This window comes from Leishmania martiniquensis, chromosome 34, assembly GCF_017916325.1.
Source record: "Leishmania martiniquensis isolate LSCM1 chromosome 34, whole genome shotgun sequence".
NCBI lineage: Eukaryota > Euglenozoa > Kinetoplastea > Trypanosomatida > Trypanosomatidae > Leishmania > Leishmania martiniquensis.
In genome coordinates, this window is record NC_090169.1 from 452,209 (window position 1) to 469,924 (window position 17,716).

Genomic DNA, 17,716 nt, shown 5'->3' on the forward strand with positions numbered 1-17,716 from the left:
GTGGCGCTCGAGCGGCTGAGAAGGGGGCGGTGTAGAAACAGGTGCGAAACACGTCGCGGGTGGCGGGTGCGAGTGGTGTGTGAGAATGGAGCAGCGGCCGGTAGCGAGGAGACGCGCGGGCTGCCGGGTAGGAAAGCTGCGAAACGAGGATGAGGGCAGGGAAGGTTGAGCATGGGGAGAGACGTGAGAGGAAGAAGATAAGCCACGACGTATAATGCTGAGTGCTGGTGTCGCGACAGTGCAGAGAGATCCAGCTACTTCTGCTGTGCGAAGCTGCGCGCCTCCCTCGCTCTCAACCTATGCAGGCGCGGCTCAATTCACATCTGAAGCGCCTCGGGAGTGTGCGACCCTTTGGAATTTCCTCGCCCTCTTTCGCGGAGCTTTCCACGCCGTTCTTCACCTCCCTCGTCCTTTTCCCCTTCGCCTGCACGTCTGACGGTCACGTGTATGTGCGCATCTCCTTTCTTCACGTGGGCCTTGTCACCTTCTCATGCAGAGCAGAACGAGTGCCCCCCTCCCCCTTTTTTATCTGGGTGTGTGCATCTGTGTGCATGCTCTTTTTTTTCCGCGTCGTCGTCGTCGTCGCCCCCCCTCTCTCCCCCGAGACGTGCCCTCTTTTTTTCCTGTTGTGTTTCTTCCTTTGCATTCGTCGCATTCGTTCTGAGTCGGCGCCGTCCCACTGCCGCTCGTCCCGTTCCCTCGGACGCTTTTGTATTCATCTGTGCTTTGCTACGTTTCTTTTTTTTCCGCGCTTCGCTGCTTCCCTCTCGCCCTTTCCCTCTTACTCACGTATAAGTATATATTGCGCGCTTTACGACGTACTCTTTTCGCCTCGTCGGTCAGCGCGTTGATGGCTTCTGTATGTCTTGACGCTTGCATTTCTTTCTTTTTTTGCGCCCCTATCAGCTCTACTGAGCGACCCTCCGGCATTGCTCGTTGTTGGACAGACCCATCCCCCCTTCGTTTCTTCTTTCCTTTAGCGCCCTGCGGTCGAGTTCACAGCCACGACAGTTGGATGGCTGCTCCTGCATGAGCGCATTCACCAAGAGCCCTCCACGTGACTGCATGCGTGCGTGTGTATGTGTGAGCTCAAATCATCCGCCGTTTTCTGCTCGCCTGCTGTTCTTTGGACTGCTCATCGACCCCTCTGCCAACGGTGCATCGAGCTCTCTGGTAATTTTTTTGTGCCTTCCCACGTTTCTCCGTTAGTTCCTCTTTCCACTGCTCCCCTCGCAGGCGGCCTGCTCTTCATGATTGTCTGCTGCTGCTGTTGTCTGTCGCTGCCCTCCCCCCCAAAACGCACGCACTCACACACACACACACACACACAACGTTTCCATACTCGTGCGGGCATGGGTGCAAGCAGATGTGTGCATTTTTTGCTTGTCACTTGCGTGCGTGAATGCGCACCACCATCGGAGCAGGCAAAAGGGGGGGTGCTGTCGAGTCGGATGGGGAGGGGGAGGGAGGGGACGGAGCAGTGCACGGATGACGTGGGTGGACCGACGGGAAAGAAGTGGGAAATAGCTGAGAGGACGTGTGCCCGAGGTGTGCGCACCCGCGCCACAGCGCACACATACGCGAGGGGGACGAGGAGAAGAAAACAGGTGGTTGCAAGGGTTGTCCATACACGATGCATCTGCCATCGAGGTCGTGCAAGCTTTTCTTCTCTTTTTGCTCCCGGCTTTCGTAGACGTGCCTGTTGCCTCTCCTGCATTTTTGTGTGCCGTCGCGGTATCTTTGCTTGCCGCTGTGTCACACACACACACACGCTTTCTCTCTCTCTTCATTTTCTTCATTTTTCTCTTTCAGGGGGGACGGAGGGAGGGAAGGTGTGTGTGTGTGTGACTGCCTCTCCTCATCTCTCACAAATGACCGTCGCCCGGCCACACACTCATTAGTAGAAGCGTAATACACAGTGCCACATGTCGCTACTTCTTCACCTCTTTTTTTTTCACTACCAACGCGGCCGCCATCCACGGCGGCAGCTGCCTTTTCCCCCTCTTTTGGCAGTGCTGTTCTTTGCATGATGCGCAGGCACGGCATTCAACACCTGTGAGTGCATCTCTGCGTGTGTGTGTGTGTGGACTCGAGAAGACGAGAGCCATCGTGGAGTTGTGTACGAGGGGTGAATACGCCGCGGCTGTGCACCGATCCTCAGCCGCGGCGTTGGCGGAGAAAAGCGAGACAACAGCAACAACAAAAGGAGCAATGCAGATTCCTATCAACTGTGTATCGGCCCTCCTTCCTCCCCACCCTTCACACACACACACACACATACACTGTCATCCTGTTGTTCATCATGTCCTCTTTCTCTCGTCTATACCACCACCCCCTTTTTTTCTTCTAGCGGCACTGTAAGAATGTGGTGGCTTGTGCGCACCTTTCAACTTATTTCCCTCGCCTAATCCTCCTCTTTAGCATAGCGCTTGACTGCCACGTTTGCCTTCTTCTTCTCATCGTTTCTCTGATGACTTCCATTCTGTCTTGTTGGCGTTTCTTTTCTTTGCCTCTTCCACTTGGCGCCCCCTTTTTATTGCTGACCTTTGTTTATCTCATTCATCTCAGGCTATACAGTAGAGCACAGCTGTCCACCCATCTCGTAAGCACATTAAAAGCGCTTCGAGACTTCACGGGCACCAAGAAAGAGGGAGATGAGGTAAGGCACCGTGGCCAGCAGGCCACCCTCCCCGCAGCAGTAGGCCGCGATAGCGTGAACGTCTGTTGATCTGCGTAATCGGAGATGATGTCTTCAGTCTTGTCTTTCCCTTCTGTCTTTCTTTTTTCTTTCTGCCTCTTCGTTGAGTTGGCCGGCGCCGCTCCGCTCGCGTGTGCGTGTGCTCTGTGGGGGAGAGCGATGGAACGCCTTCGCGCGTATGCGCGTCTTTGCTGCGTTCTCTCCTTTCACCTGTTTTCATCGTCTTTCTGTGCGCTTCTGTGTGTGTGTGTGTGTGTGTGTTCTTTTGCGCATATATATTTTTTCAATTCTGTGGCATCCGTGCGAAGTTCGCGCTTCACCGGCCGCCCTTTCTCCCTCTCTCTCAGTGTTTCTCAGCGTTTTTTAATTTTTCTCGCTCGCACATTTCTTCACGCGTGCGCTTCTCTTTGCCTTCTCCTTCCCTTCCCCCCCTCCCTTCCTCTCTCTCTGTGCGCGCACTTGTATGTGCGCATCGCAGCTTTTTCTCGCTTTACAGCATCCATATCTTCCTAAGCTTCGGTGTCACGCGCGAGGACGTCTCGGTTCACCAACTTGGCCCGTCTTGTGTCCCTTCATCTTTGACTCGCGCGCACTCTTTGCTGACGGCTTCGCGTGCCATGCGTGCGAACATCAAGAAGGCAGGCTCTCAGCAGGAGCGTCTGAAACACCTACACGGAGGTCGAAGGGGGCTTGTAACGAGCGGGAAAAAAACGGTGCTCTCCACGAACGCAGACGACTGCGCATCGTATGATGGGGCTGGAGGGACGTCGCCATGCGTTTTGCCGTATGGGTTCAAAGATTGGTACCCCCTCCCCCTTCTGTGTGCCGTCGCCCTTTACCCCCCCCCTCACACACACCACATGTAGGCGAAAAGCTGCTGAAAGTACTCGACGCGCATCTGCTCGAGGCAGAGAGGAGTGATGCGGCTCATGTGCGAGTACATATGAGAAGCAAACGTCTGAGGTGGCTAAGGGGGGGTGAAGTCCAAGAGAGGGCAGACGACGGCTAAAACTTTTCGCTGGACTCTTTTGCGCTCAACTCTTGGCGATGCCGCATGAAGCGAAGAAAATGCGCGCAGCAGCCATGTGTCTCGTACACCTGACACACTCCTCCTTCCTCCTTCCCTGAGGGTTTTACAGGAACACCATTGTACCTGAGCAGGGGCAGACCCGCACTTGCAGCCGAAGGGAGGTGCTCATCATGGGACACGAGAGCCTCACTGACGGCGGCGACATCATGCGAAAGAAGGTTTGCTGCCTTGAGCTGACGAAAGAGGTGCCGGCATGCTCGTGACTTTTGTGTAGGTGTGTAGACGAGTGCGCATTAAAAAAAGAAAGAAGCCTAGTTGCCTGATAAACCCCAAACCTCCCAGCACACGCGACGTGGAAAGCGCGAGGAAGAGAGCGGCTGGTATCGGCGCTGAGCATCTCTAGCGGCTTGTGCCTCTCTTCTTCGCTCTCTTGCCCTCTAGGCCGCCCTCCTCCCTCTTTTCCTCCCTCCCTCCCTGCGAACGGAAGCAGCGAGGAATGCGTGGAGTCGCCGCGCATCCATCTCCTACAGGCTTCACCACCTGAAGCTGGCTTGTTACATACAGCCCCCTCATGCAGGCACCGACACATGCGCACAGCCACGGACTGCTCCCTTTTCTTCTCCACGTCTTCGCCACCCTCTTCTTCTCCGATGGCCTGCACATCTCTGGTTGCCCAAACCCAACCGTGAAATTTAACGCTGCTGTCGCCATGCGCCTGCTTTCATCGTTATCTTGTCCCGCGTTCTGCTCCGGACGCGTTTTGGGCACCGCGAAAACACGCGCACATGCACGCACCCACAACCGCGCGCGCACAGACGTATACAGACACAAAGGTAAACTTGAAGAGATTTGCATGCTACGAGCGACTTGCCGTCCTTGACACCAAACATCGCTCCCATCCGCATCACGTGTTTCAGCTCTGCTGCCTCTCTTTTTCTCTCCCCCCTCTACGATTGCTCTTGTGTTTGCTTGCTCAACACTTCCTTCGATTCTGCTCCACTTCTCTGCCTCTTCCGTTTGTGTCGACAGCCTCTCTCCTCCCCTCTTCCTCAGCCCTCTTTTTTTGGCTGCTCTCCCGTTTTTCTTTCAGTTTTTCCTGAAGAAGCGAATCAAAAAAAACAAAAATAGAAACGGGGGCGGTGCGCTATTCTGCATAGCACCTCACCATTGCGGCCTCTGCGCCCTCTTCCTCTCCCTCTTTTCCACCTCACTCGTCGCTGCCGTCATATCGCAGAGGGTTTTCCCTTTTTTTTTAAGGGTCCTTTGGCAGCTTCGCTTTTTGTCACTGCAGCACCCGCTCCAGGTTTCCACACGCTCACAGCCGTGTGCTCAAACACATACGCGCAGCTCTGCCTCATCCTCCGACCTCTGTCAGCTCTCTTTCTCTCTCTCGCTGTCTCGTCTCGCCGTCTCCATTTTTTTCAACGCGCTCTTTTTATTCTCTCTTAATAGTTGCCCACCCCTCCTCCTCCTCCTCCGCCTCTCTTGTACCAGACACAAGCGAGTAAGCAGCTCACTCGCACCGACACACACCATAAACAGAGGACCACTAAACCCCCCTCAAGAACAAGGATGGGCTGCATTTCAGGTTTGCTCTTCGGCATCCTTCAGTTCGTGGCGCTGGTCTTAATCGCTGTTGGAACTCCGCTGGCGATGTTCCTGCCACGGAGCGAGCACTTCTCCCGGATCACCAACAATTATTGTATCAGTATGTGGGGAATCCGGGACCACTGCTTAATTCTGGTGTACTCGGGTAGGCCGGAGGATCTCTGGACGGAGTGTAGCGGCCGCTTGGGTCGCTTCAAAGCGGCGCAAGTGTGCGCCATTGCGGCCGCCATCATCCTTGTCGCTTCAATGCTGGCAAGCGTACTCGATGCGTGCTGCTGCTGCTGCGCTAAGTACCTCTGCCTTCTGCTCAATTTGGCGGCGGTTGTTGTGCTTTCCATTTCCTGGGGCTCCTTGTTGGACTGCTATCTGCAAAATCAAGGAAGCCACCTGATCGACAACGTCGACGTGTGCGTGCGATTGAGCGACTTCCCTGGCCTTGGCAACAGGCATCCGGAGGGGATGCAGCTGGGTGCTGGCTTCATCTTTCTCGTCCTCGCCACCATCATCAGCTTTTTGAACATCTTCATCATCATGATCCCGTGCTGAGGTCAGATCGGTGATCGCTCGCCTTCCCCCCCATCTCCCATTCCCTCTGCACCGACACCGCAACATATAGAACTGCATGCTCGCCAAGAGGACTGAAGTACGAAAGTGGAGCAAAGGGCAGAGCCTGCGGAGGGAGAAGGCGGTGACGCGGTGAGAGATGGGAAGGGGAACGCAAAGGTGCAATGGAAGCAGAGGAGCACGTACATCTGCGAGCAGCAGGTGCCGAAGCACACAAGCAGAAGCACCGGGCTTCCGGGAAACCTTCAGCACGCGCGTCGGTGGAGAAGGCACGGATTGCTATGGATCTTGCTGTGCATGCATCATAGAGGAGTCTCTGCGCCACCTTTTTTTTGTTTTTTCGATGGGGCTGATGGTGCCAGCCAGTGAGTCTCTTGCGACCGCCCACGGTGGCGGCTGTGCTTCGGTGTCTCATGGAGTGCTCGTAACGCTTCAGCTGCCTGCGAGCCCTGTGATGGTGTACGTCTGCGCTTGGCGCAGTGGAACGAGTTTGCGGAGAGGGGAGGCGGATTAGGGCGAGAAGGTGAAAGGGAACAGTACAAAGGCCAGCGTAGCAGAAGTCTGCGTGCCATCACGCTTCTTTTCTTCTTTGAACTCTTTTATGCACTCCGAACCTCAACAGCGTGACACCTCTCAGTGCGCGGCGCATCTCAGGGGGTCGGTATCGATTCCGGTGTGGGAAGCCCAAGCAGCCCCTCCCCCCTCTCCCTCACAATGCCAAGCCATTTCTGCTGGTAGCAGCGCCATGTACCAGGGACATATGGGGGAAGCCAGGGCGCTGCATCGCGCTGCTGCTGATGTGTGTGTGTGTGTGTGTGCTGGGAAGGGGGGGAAGAGGCAGGCCCTAGATGACGCTGTGTCGGGATGGCCGGCAACAGCCAGCACGCCTGTGCCGTCGATATACTTGGCGCAGTGCCAGCGTAACTCGAAGGCATCCCGACCGCCCCCCTCTCCCCGCGGGACGCACCAGGTGGCAATCGGCGTAATGGCAGCCGCTGTGAGGCGACCAGCGAGGCGGGTGGTAGTGGGTGGTGCTTAGGCCCTAGGTCGTGCTCAGGTAACGGGGTGGGCGCATCGCTGTAACGCGTGACTACCCCTGTTTTGCATGGCGCGATGGGCACGTGGCAGGCCGAGTAGAGCTTCATCCGACTCCTGCCGTATAGGGAAATGGGCGCGTTGAAAACGAGCGCGCAGTACAGATCGGTTGCACTGGGTGCATCTACACACACGCACGCACATATATATATATATATATGTCTATATATATATATATATGCACCATGCTTATATGTGTATGTATCTATGTATATGCTTATCTGAAGCAGTCTCTTGTACGCTTCTTCCTTCATGGTTCAGCCGGTACGTACGACGCCCCCTTTTCATGCTTGGGCGCACTGCTGCTGCTCCCCCGATCTCCCTCTCACGTCGATTTTGTTTTCTTCCCTGTGCCGGTGTGTAGCTCCACCTGTGCGCCGTGCATCGTGCTGTGTGTTTCTCGTGCTGGACTAGGTCTCCTTCACTTTTTGTCCGCGCAGATTGTGCAAAGAAAATACACACGCACCCACGCGCTTTCGAAGAAAGGAAAGACAAGAAGATACACAGCAACTATGCACGTGCGCTTCAACTTCGCCCTTCACTACTTTGCACGTGCTCGGCATGTGCGAGTGCGTGCCCGCCTGTTAATGGGAAGGCGCTTGATATCTCTTTTTTCTTCCTTAGTGTTTTCCTTGCCGTTGCTGCTGCTGCTGCAGCATGCGCGTAGTGCTTGCGCGGCTTCTCAGTAGAAGTAAGCGGAGAAGAGACCACTCTTTCACTGACGTCGTTTCTTTCTTTTTTTGTTCTTCTCTCTATCAGCGCTTTTTTTTCTTTCTCCTCCTGTCTTGACTGTTTGATTCCTTCCTCTTTCCCCCTTTTTCTCCCGTAATTCGAGGTTGCGTGCGTCAGCGTTCCTGAAGCGAAGAGCGACAGAGAGAGAGAGAGCGTGCTCGTGGGAGACGGCCGCACCCTTGTGCTCTGGAGATCTTTCCCTGCGCGCGGGTGCGTACGCGTTTCTTTCAGTTTCTTCCTTTTTCGTCGTCACACATTCCGTCTCGCAAAGAGACCACTCCCCTTTCACTGTGCAGCGAAGCACAGACTAGCACTGCAGTGAAAGCGTGAGGCTTGCGGGATGAGAGGAGTGAAGAGGGGTGGGGTATGGGCTTGGGTGTGCGTGTGTGTGAAGCTGGAGCTGCATGTCCATTTTTTCTTCCTCTTTTACCCCCTTCTCTGCTCGTGCGTGCAGGTGACGAAGCTGACATGGGCTCGAGAGAGAGCGCCTGCGAGTGTCTATTTCTGCACCCTCTCTTTTCATTCGCCTCCTCTCAGAGACGTCTTCTAAAGGGCACCCTGCTTTCGCTTTGGGCTTTCTGTTTCTCAGCTCTGACTCTCTGTCCCGCTTCTTCTCTCAGTGATGCTGTCAGACACGTGGCGCATGTCGGGTGCCATTTTCGCTAAGTGTATGCAAATTCTTTTACTTGATTTCGTCGTCGCATGCGCTCTCTGTGCTGCTGTCTTCCTCCACCCCCTCTCCTCTCCCACGTGGGGTTGGCTCATTTCAGACGTTTCGCTTTTTGTTTTCCTGCTCACCTCTGCTCCAGTGCACGCGGAAACGACAGCCACGCACGCCTCCGGGGACGTGGGCAGGAGTATGAGGGGGGAGGGAGAGGGAGGGCTAGCGGCACGCCTAGATTCTAACATCGTTCTGACAACAGACCGCAGAGTACACCAGTGGGAGCGCGAGGGGCAGGAGCTGAGAAAGATAGATGGCATGAGCCATCTCAACTCAATGCAGTACCCAGAGGCCGGAAGGGCGTGAAGTGATAGGGAAACAACGCACGCGGAAACCGGCGCCATTCCACTTTGAAATGTGTGCGCTCCAAAGGCAATGCATCTTCTTTACTCAACCATGTGGGTTGATATGGGGCACAGATGCCGCCAGCATGACGTGAACACTCTGTGCCGCATCAGTGTGTCCCCCGACGCTATTGTGGGGAGCATCCACCTCACACTGTGGGATGGTGCGCCTGGTGCGGCCGGGGGAGAGGCACGAGGCTCTGGCGGAGCCCAGGGCCTCACAAGGCCCCGGTGTGCCGCTGGCCGACTTTCTCCTCGGGCGCACCCGGTATCCACGCAGAGCACCCTCTGTCAGCCTCACGGCGGCCGCCACGGCCTCTGCGGTGGTGCAGGAGCCTGAGCGCAGCCCGCGTGGGTCGGGGCATGCCGTGCACCCGGGTCCGTCCGGCGCCGACCGAGCGGCGCGTGTGCGGAGAAGGGACGAGGACGGGCAGGGGGAGTCCCGCTCGACGCATGGCCCGACTCGGCGGGTGACGGCACGTCCTTGTTGATGAGGACGGCGCTGCTGCGCAGCAGAGGCCGGTGCGCCGTGGTGCGTGCGCGTCTGTCTGTGCATGTCGGCCGGCTCGCGGCAGAAGAAGACGGTAAAGGAGAGCGCTTCTCGGCGCTGTGTGCTTTTTTCCCTTCGCATTGGATTCAGCCGGCGCACATGTCTTTGATTCGCCCTGCGTACGTGCCTGTGAACGTTGAAGGGATGAGGTGCGTGGCCCTGTCGGCCGTGAGCGTAGCGTAGGGTGAGCTGCTAGGCAGAGCATGGCGAGAGCGACGCGCCTGAGAATATGCTGGCGGCCTTGTTTGGGGTGCTCTCCTCATAGTATTGCGGCACGCTATGGCGGGGGAGGGGCAAAACGAACCCTAGCCAGGCAGCTCAGATGTGCGAGGAAGTGCATGGATGTGTGCGTACACACATATATATATATATATTTGTATGCAGGGCAGGTGTTATGGAATGACGTTCGTGTAGCCAAGAAAGAGAGGGAGCGGAACGTCTGTCTCTTTGCATTTCTCATGCTGTCATTTCTTTTTTTCATCTTCATGTGTGTGGGTGCACATCGAACTGCTTCAGGCGCGTGAGCTTGACGCTTGTGCGCCTCCTCCGCCAAACCAAGTGTGCTTCTGATTTTTTCGTGCTGTCTTCAATCATCTGTCGCTCTAACTCTGTTGCTAATTTTAGAGTGTGGAAGCCGCGCCTTTCCCCTCTTCTTCCCCTTCGCTCTGCCACCCTTCCGTGGCAGTGGTGTGTGTGTGTGCGTCTCGTGCATCCTCCTCTCTTCGCTACCGTGAACTCTCTCTCACTGTATCTGTGCCGCAAGCGCACGGCTGCCCACCGGAGACGAAAAAAAAAGGCTGACCACGACGACAGAGAAAGCAGCAGCGAAAAAACGCATTTCTTTACCCTTTACGCCCTCCCCGCCGCCGCCACTAACTTTCTGGAACGCCTTCGGGTCTTTAATGTTTCTTGCCTCGATGTGGTCCACCGGAGCAGCACAGTTTTTGGCAGGTGCATCTCGTGCGCCATCTATTTCGCCCATCGTACTCTTCGCCACACTGTCCGTCTGTGTAACCCCGGCTCTGTGAGCGTGGAAAGGGGAGGGTGGGGCGTGGACAGCGACCCCTAGAGACATCGGATGCCACACACACACATACACATACGTACACGTACACGTATACGCACACGTATACGTATGTATATTTTCGCTTGCGCCTGTCTTCTTTCTTCCATTCAGCCCACTTTTTTTTCTTCGTCTCCTTGTGACCCTTTGAGCACATCATGTCCCTTTGTTCATGGCGAACTATATACATATATTTGTATATCTGTATATCTGCATATTTCTTATGCTTCGTTTGAAAAGCCGTTTCGCTCTTTTTGTTTGCTAATTTTATTTTTCCGTTTCGCGTCTCTCGCAGGTGCTCTCCAGCGAATGTCGGATGGTCGACTACTACTACTACTATTGCTGTTGCTGTTGCGGGAGCAAGGGTGACCATCTGAGGGAAAAGAGGAGGGGCCCGTGAGGGCGAGGTTGAAGGAGCGCTTTTGAGAGCCTCCCCGTGTGCACATGACAAAGGATTTCTCATGATGACGTACGACAAAAGGGTGCGAAAGGTGTCTCGATAGACTAAGAGTCACACAAACAAAAGCAGACGAACAAACGAAGAGGCGCGTGGCAAAGCCCTCGCACGCTGGTGCCGCATTGCCCTTGATCTCCCTCACCTGAATATCATCTCTAGCGCAAAGAAAAAAAAGCGGAGATGTGGCGGAGCAGCGCCGCCTTGGTCCGCGGCCCCCGTTTGTTTCACTTCCCCCTCCCCCTCCCTCCCTGCTATCTTTCTCTTGCTATGCTATGCGCATATTTTCGTGCTTGTCTACGACTGCTTCGTCGCCGTTGCACCACCCCGATGCACTTCGCTGCCTCTTTCCCTTCTATATGAACACACACACACACACCCACTTGCAACGACCACGGTTTTTCGCCACCATATTTTTTCTGGTCGTTGTTGTCCCTGCCGCATCTACGACATTGGCTGTGCGTACGTGCCTCTCTCTTGCATGGCTTCATCCACTCTGGGAGGCCGTCGTTTCACAGTTTGTGGGCACAGGCCACATCTCCAACGATCCACTTCCCTTTCCTGCTCCCCCCCTCTCCCTCTCTTCTGTTCTCGATCCTCGACCAATTGCTCGCACTCCCGCTTTGCATCGCAGCGATTCGTCTCTCTCTTTCCATCGTTATACCATTTAGTGACCGGCGCGCTCTTGTCTGTCGCTCTGAGCTTCTCTCTGCCCCTCTGAGAGCCGCTTAGTCTTGTCCGCGCGTGTACGTAGCGGCTGCACTGCTTCTGCAGATATACTATATGCAGCGGGACAACATAGCTGACGCCAGCTGTAGCGGAAGCCCCTCTCCTTCTCCTCCCTTCCCCTCTTCCCCATTTTTCCTTCGTCCCTGCAACTCATCGGAGGCTCATCAGCACAACTGCAGTGGACGAAACGTGCAAATCTGCCACTTACCTTTTTGTGCTTCTAGAAAAGAAGGCGCCGTGCCGCTACCGGTTGAGCTCGCCACATCGCCGAGAGGCGAGTGACCGGCCACTTGGAAAGAGGCCGAATCAAGGGAGAAAAGCAACAGGGAAAAAAAGACGCTGCTCATCGCTTTCTGTGTGGTGACGAAGCCCTTATCCCGTGTCTTGCGTCCTCTTGCCGTGAGCCGCCCCATTAGGTATCTCGTCCTTCTTTTCAACTAACCCCCGCCTCCCCCCACACACAAACCGGCGCATATGCACACGCTTGGCCGACTCAACAGGCCATAGTGTTGCTCATGTTTTGCCCTCTCATCCGTTACGTCGCGCCTCTATTCTTTCTCTCGCTCTCCTTTTTTCTACTTCTTCTTTCCATCTCTTCGTGAAGAGTCTGACTCCCCAAACTTCCCTCTCTCCCTGAGGTTTTTGTTGTAGGCATTTCTCACTCATCTCCTCCCCCCTCCCCCCTGTCGCTCACTCTCACGCGGTTGGGAGACATCGTCGACATCGATTTTGATTCCGTCGTTTGCCCTCTCCTCTCCCCCTCCTTTCTTGTAAGACTTCTTTGTTTCAGAGAAGCGCGCCGCACCTGGACGTGCGGGGCTTCTTTTACTCTTCTTGTGCTCCCTTTTACAGCCGAACGCTTTCGCTCCTCCTCGTTACACCTCAACGTTCGCCCTCCCCTTCTCCTCCTGAGCTTCTCTAATCTACATATATTTGCGTATTTTGTACAGCTTCCTCCAAGTGCCGTTGTGCCGTTGCGAGAGGCTCGCTTATTTTGCTTCACGTGGAGCCTTCTTGGCGTTACACGTGTAGGTGTGCGTACGTGTCTGCGTTTGCGCTCTTGAAGTTTCGACCCCCATTGGAGGACCTTTCGGACTTCCGATCCTTTCACGCGACACTAACAGGTGAGTTCCCCTTTCACCTGCTTCGTCTGTGAACGACCCGCCCACACCACCGCTGACGGTCAGTGTGTGTGTGTGTGTGGTGGAGGGGAGAGGCACCACAGCGAAAAAGAGCCTCTGGGCACGCGCGGAGCCGTGCAGGCAAGTGGAGAGACTCCTCCGCTTCTCAACACACGAACGCCTTTTTTAACTGCCTCAGCTCCTTCATTTCCTTGTCACTCCGGCAAACTGGGCTCCTTGATCGTGTCACCTTTTTTTTTGTTGCTTGCGGCCCCCGTGTGTCGCTGGGTCCAACGCGCCCTACGGCATCGCGTTTAACTGAACTCGGTGTGGTGGCGAGCGGAGGAAACGGCCTTGCAGCTCGACGCACCTGACCCCTCAGCGTCCGCGCTCTCTCTTCACTCTTGTGCTGGATAAGGGTGACAGAAGAGCGAAGCGCACCGGATTTTTGCTAGCGACTCCACCGTCGAAAGTTGCGCGCCGTTGACGTTATGCCCAAGGGCTCTCCCACGGGCGCGACCGCCAAGGGCGGCTCCGCTTTTGAGAGCGAGGGCAACCAGCGGGCATCTTGCCCTCATCAGCCCGTCGCGGAGGCTCTGGTGGAGCACAGGGGCTTGGGTGATCGAGACGACGGCAGCTGCAGTCAGCCACTGTGGCTCGAAGAGACGATCAATAGGTCGCGTGCGTATCCTGCGTATGTGAATGAGGGCGAGGTGTCTACCAAGAACGGGATTGCTGGTACGAATGGTAGCACGCATGGCTGCAGCAGCCACGGCACCCAAATCCCTCTGTGTAGCGCTGAGGAGGAGGCCAAGGGGACGGTGGTGCGCGAAAGCGTGGGCCCTATAGAAATCTTTCGCTACGCCGACACGACTGACCGTGTGCTGATGATCGTTGGCAGCGTCTTTGCGGTCGCCTGCGGTGCCGGCATGCCAGTGTTCTCCTTTATATTTGGTCGCATCGCCACGGATCTCATGTCCGGGGTGGGCAGTGCTGCCGAGAACGCGGCGAAGACGTCGTTGATCATGGTGTACGTTGGAGTCGGCATGTTTGTCGTCTGCGGTGGACACGTGCTGTGCTGGACTGTGGCAGCGTCCCGCCAGGTGGAGCGCATCCGTCTGCTCTTCTTTCGCGCTGTGCTACGCCAGGACATTGGGTGGCACGACGAGCACCGTCCTGGCGAGCTGACAGCTCGCATGACGGGCGACACGCGTGTGATCCAGAACGGCATCAACGACAAGCTGTCGCAGGGTATCATGCACGGATCCATGGGCATCATTGGCTACGCGGTCGGCTTCGCGTTTTCGTGGGAGCTGACGCTTGTGATGCTCGGTATGATGCCCTTCATTATTATTATGGCTGCGATCATTGGCCACATTGTGTCCAAGATGACGGAGTCGTCGCGCAAGCATTTTGCGAAGGCCGGATCTCTGGCGACGGAGGTGATGGAGAACATTCGGACGGTGCAGGCGTTTGGTCGGGAGGACTATGAGCTTCAGCGCTTCGCCAAAGCGGTCCTGTACGCCCAGGGCCGTGGCATCCGAAAAGAGTTTGCAGGCAACCTTTCTGCAGCGGTGATTATGGCCCTCGTGTATGTGAGCTACACCATTGCCTTCTTCTTCGGCTCCTACCTTGTCGAATGGAGTCACCGCGACATGGCGGACATCATTTCCACCTTTCTGGCTGTGCTGATGGGCAGCTTTGGTCTGGGGTTCATGGCGCCGAGCGCAACGGCATTTGCGGAGTCCCGCGCAGCCGCCTACGAGATCTTCAAGGCGATCGACCGCGTGCCGCCCGTAGACATCGACGCTGGTGGCGTCCCTGTCTCGGGCTTTAAGGGGAGCATAGAGTTCCGCAACGTGCGGTTCGCGTACCCGACTCGCCCGGACATGGTCCTGTTTCAGAATCTAAACCTTACGATCAAGTGTGGGCAGAAGGTTGCGTTCTCTGGCGCTTCCGGGTGCGGCAAGTCATCGATGATCGGGCTGATCCAGCGCTTCTACGACCCTATCGGCGGCGCCGTGCTCGTAGACGGTGTAAACATGAGCGAGTTGTGCCTGCGCGATTGGCGTGACCACATCGGGATCGTCTCGCAGGAGCCCAACCTGTTTTCGGGGACGATGATGGAAAACGTGCGCGTGGGGAAGCCGAGCGCGACGGAGGAGGAAGTGATCGAGGCGTGCCGGCAGGCGAACATCCATGACACCATCATGGCTCTGCCGGACCGGTACAACACGCCCGTGGGTGCTGTGGGCTCGCAGCTGTCCGGTGGGCAGAAGCAGCGAATCGCTATCGCGCGCGCGCTCGTGAAGCGGCCACCAATCCTACTACTGGACGAGGCGACGAGTGCCCTCGACCGCAAGTCTGAGATGGAGGTGCAGGCAGCACTGGACCAGCTGATGCAGAAGGGCGGGATGACTGTGATTGTGATTGCGCATCGACTAGCGACGATCCGAGACATGGACTGCATCTACTACGTGAAGCACGACGGCGTGGTGGGGAGCCAGATCACGGAGAGCGGGACGTTTGACGAGCTACTGGAGCTTGGTGGCGAGTTCGCGGCGATGGCAAAGATCCAGGGCATTTCTGCTGGTGCCGAAAAGAGCGGCGCGAAAGGCCATGACGGCAACAAGGCGAACGACGGCCTGAATGTCATCCTGAACGGGGCAGAGCTTGCACAGCTGGACGAGGAGGCGCCGCGTACGGCGCGTCAGAAGGTGCCAATCGACGAGCTCGCGAGGTGGGAAGTGAAGCGTGTGAAGGTTGGCTTCCTGCGGCTGATGGAAATGGGTAAAGACAAGGCTTGGGCAGTGGCTCTGGGTGTCCTCAGCTCTGCAGTGGTCGGCGCCGCCCGGCCGACGAGCTCCATCTTGATGGGTCACATGCTGCGTGTTCTGGGGGAGTACAGCGCTGACAAGGATGTCGAGGCACTGCGCAGCGGAACCAACCTGTACGCGTCGCTGTTCCTCGTCTTTGCGGTGGCCAATTTTGCGGGTTGGATACTGCACGGCTTTTACGGCTACGCCGGTGAGCATTTGACGACGAAGATTCGCCTACTGCTGTTCCGTCAGATCATGCGCCAGGACATGAACTTCTTCGACATCCCCGGGCGCGATGCGGGCACCCTGGCGGGGATGCTCTCCGGCGACTGCGAGGCGGTGCACCAGCTGTGGGGCCCATCCATTGGCCTGAAGGTACAGATGGTGTGTGTCATTGCTTCCGGCTTGGTGGTCGGCTTCATCTACCAGTGGAAACTTGCCTTGGTGGCGCTGGCTTGCATGCCGCTAATGATTGGCTGCAGCCTTACAGAGCGCATGATGATGAACGGGTATACGAAGCGGAAGGAGGGCGACACAGATGACACTATTGTGACGGAGGCGCTGTCGAGTGTGCGCACGGTGGCGTCGTTCAACATGAAAGAGGATCGCGTCGAGGCCTTCCAAGAAGCCCTGCGAGGCGAGACGCCGCGCAGTGTGAAGCGGGGCATCATCGCTGGCAGTATCTACGGCATCACGCAGTTTATTTTTTACGGCGTTTACGCACTGAGCTTCTGGTACGGCGGCACGCTGATCGACAAGGGGGAGGCGGAATTCAAAGATGTTATGATCGCAAGCATGTCGATACTGTTCGGTGCGCAGAGCGCTGGCGAGGCTGGCGCGTTCGCGACGAAGCTTGCGGACGCGGAGCGTTCCGCGAAGCGTGTATTCAGTGTGATTGACCGCGTGCCGGACGTTGACATCGAGCAGGCAGGGGACAAGGACCTGGGCAAGGGCTGCGACATCGAGTTCCGAAAGGTGCAGTTCATCTACCCGGCGCGGCCGAAGCAGGTCGTGCTTGCGTCCGCGGATGTGCGGTTCGGCGACGCAACCGCGAACGGGCTGATGGGGCAGACCGGGTGCGGGAAGTCGACGATCATCCAAATGCTCACGCGCTTCTACGACCGGCGCTCAGGGCTGATCTCCGTGAACGGAAAGGATCTCTCCTCTCTCGACATCGCGGCCTGGCGCCGCAGCATAAGCGTTGTGCTGCAGGAGCCGAATCTGTTCAGCGGGACTGTTCGCGAAAACATCCGCTACTCACGTGAGGACGCGACGGACGAAGAGGTGGAGGAGACTGCGCGCTTGGCGTACATTCACGACGAGATCATTAAGTGGCCGGATGGCTACGACACAGATGTGGGATACAAGGGCCGCGCGCTTTCTGGTGGTCAGAAACAGCGCGTTGCGATAGCGCGTGGGCTGCTGCGGCGGCCGAGGTTGCTGCTCCTGGACGAGGCGACGAGCGCGCTGGACAGTGTTACGGAGGCGAAGGTGCAGGAGGGCATCGACGCGTTTCAGGCAAAGTACGGGATCACGACGGTGAGCATTGCACACCGTTTGACGACGATCCGTCGCTGCGACCAGATCATCTTGCTGGACTCTGGGCACATCATTGAGCACGGCACTCACGAGGAGCTGATGGCACTCGGCGGCGAGTACAAGACGCGCTACGACTTGTACACGAGTGCGAGCTCGTATTGAGGAGTGGTATGCTGCGCAGCTGCGGCGTCGCCGCACTGCTGGTGGTGGCGCTCGGTTCGCTGAAGGCGTTGCTGTCACTGTGTTGCGCTCCGCAGGGGGCTGCTCGGTGCCTTTGTGCAAACGTTTTGGCAAGTTGATATTGGGTGTCGCTGTGCTTCCGTGTTGCCTCTCGCCCTTTCTATCCGTCTTGTAAGCCTTCGCACAAGCCGCTCCGTGCTGCGCTTTGTCTCTTGTACAGGCCTGATGTGCGCCGCGCCGTGCTCCTGTAGGCAGGACGCCGTATGTTCGTCTCCGATTCCACTACCAAACCCAAGCTTGAGCTGACACCGCTGGCTTTTCTTCCCCACTTTCCGTGCACTCGGTCGGTGGCGGCCGTTGCTGCACGCCCTCTTGCTTTTGGCGTGTTGGCTTTGGTGAAGCTCTTCGTCCCAGTGCGGCCACCCTCGGCTCGTGGAGGGTGCTTCGCTCGCAGGATAGAAGGAGAGTG

The 17,716-nt window shown here is 56.8% G+C and overlaps 2 protein-coding genes across 2 annotated transcripts; both read left to right on the forward strand.

Moving 5' to 3' along the window:
- Positions 1 to 5,300: 5,300 nt before the first annotated feature.
- Positions 5,301 to 5,882, forward strand: LSCM1_02155 (uncharacterized protein; the record flags this gene model as incomplete). The annotated part of the gene is made up of 1 exon (XM_067319742.1): positions 5,301 to 5,882. The coding sequence occupies one exon, from the start codon at positions 5,301 to 5,303 to the stop codon at positions 5,880 to 5,882; it is 582 nt and encodes a 193-aa protein (XP_067175117.1).
- A 7,318-nt stretch (positions 5,883 to 13,200) lies between these two features.
- Positions 13,201 to 17,229, forward strand: LSCM1_02156 (uncharacterized protein; the record flags this gene model as incomplete). Its single annotated transcript, XM_067319743.1, has 1 exon — positions 13,201 to 17,229. The coding sequence occupies one exon, from the start codon at positions 13,201 to 13,203 to the stop codon at positions 17,227 to 17,229; it is 4,029 nt and encodes a 1,342-aa protein (XP_067175118.1).
- Between the last annotated feature and the right edge of the window lie 487 nt (positions 17,230 to 17,716).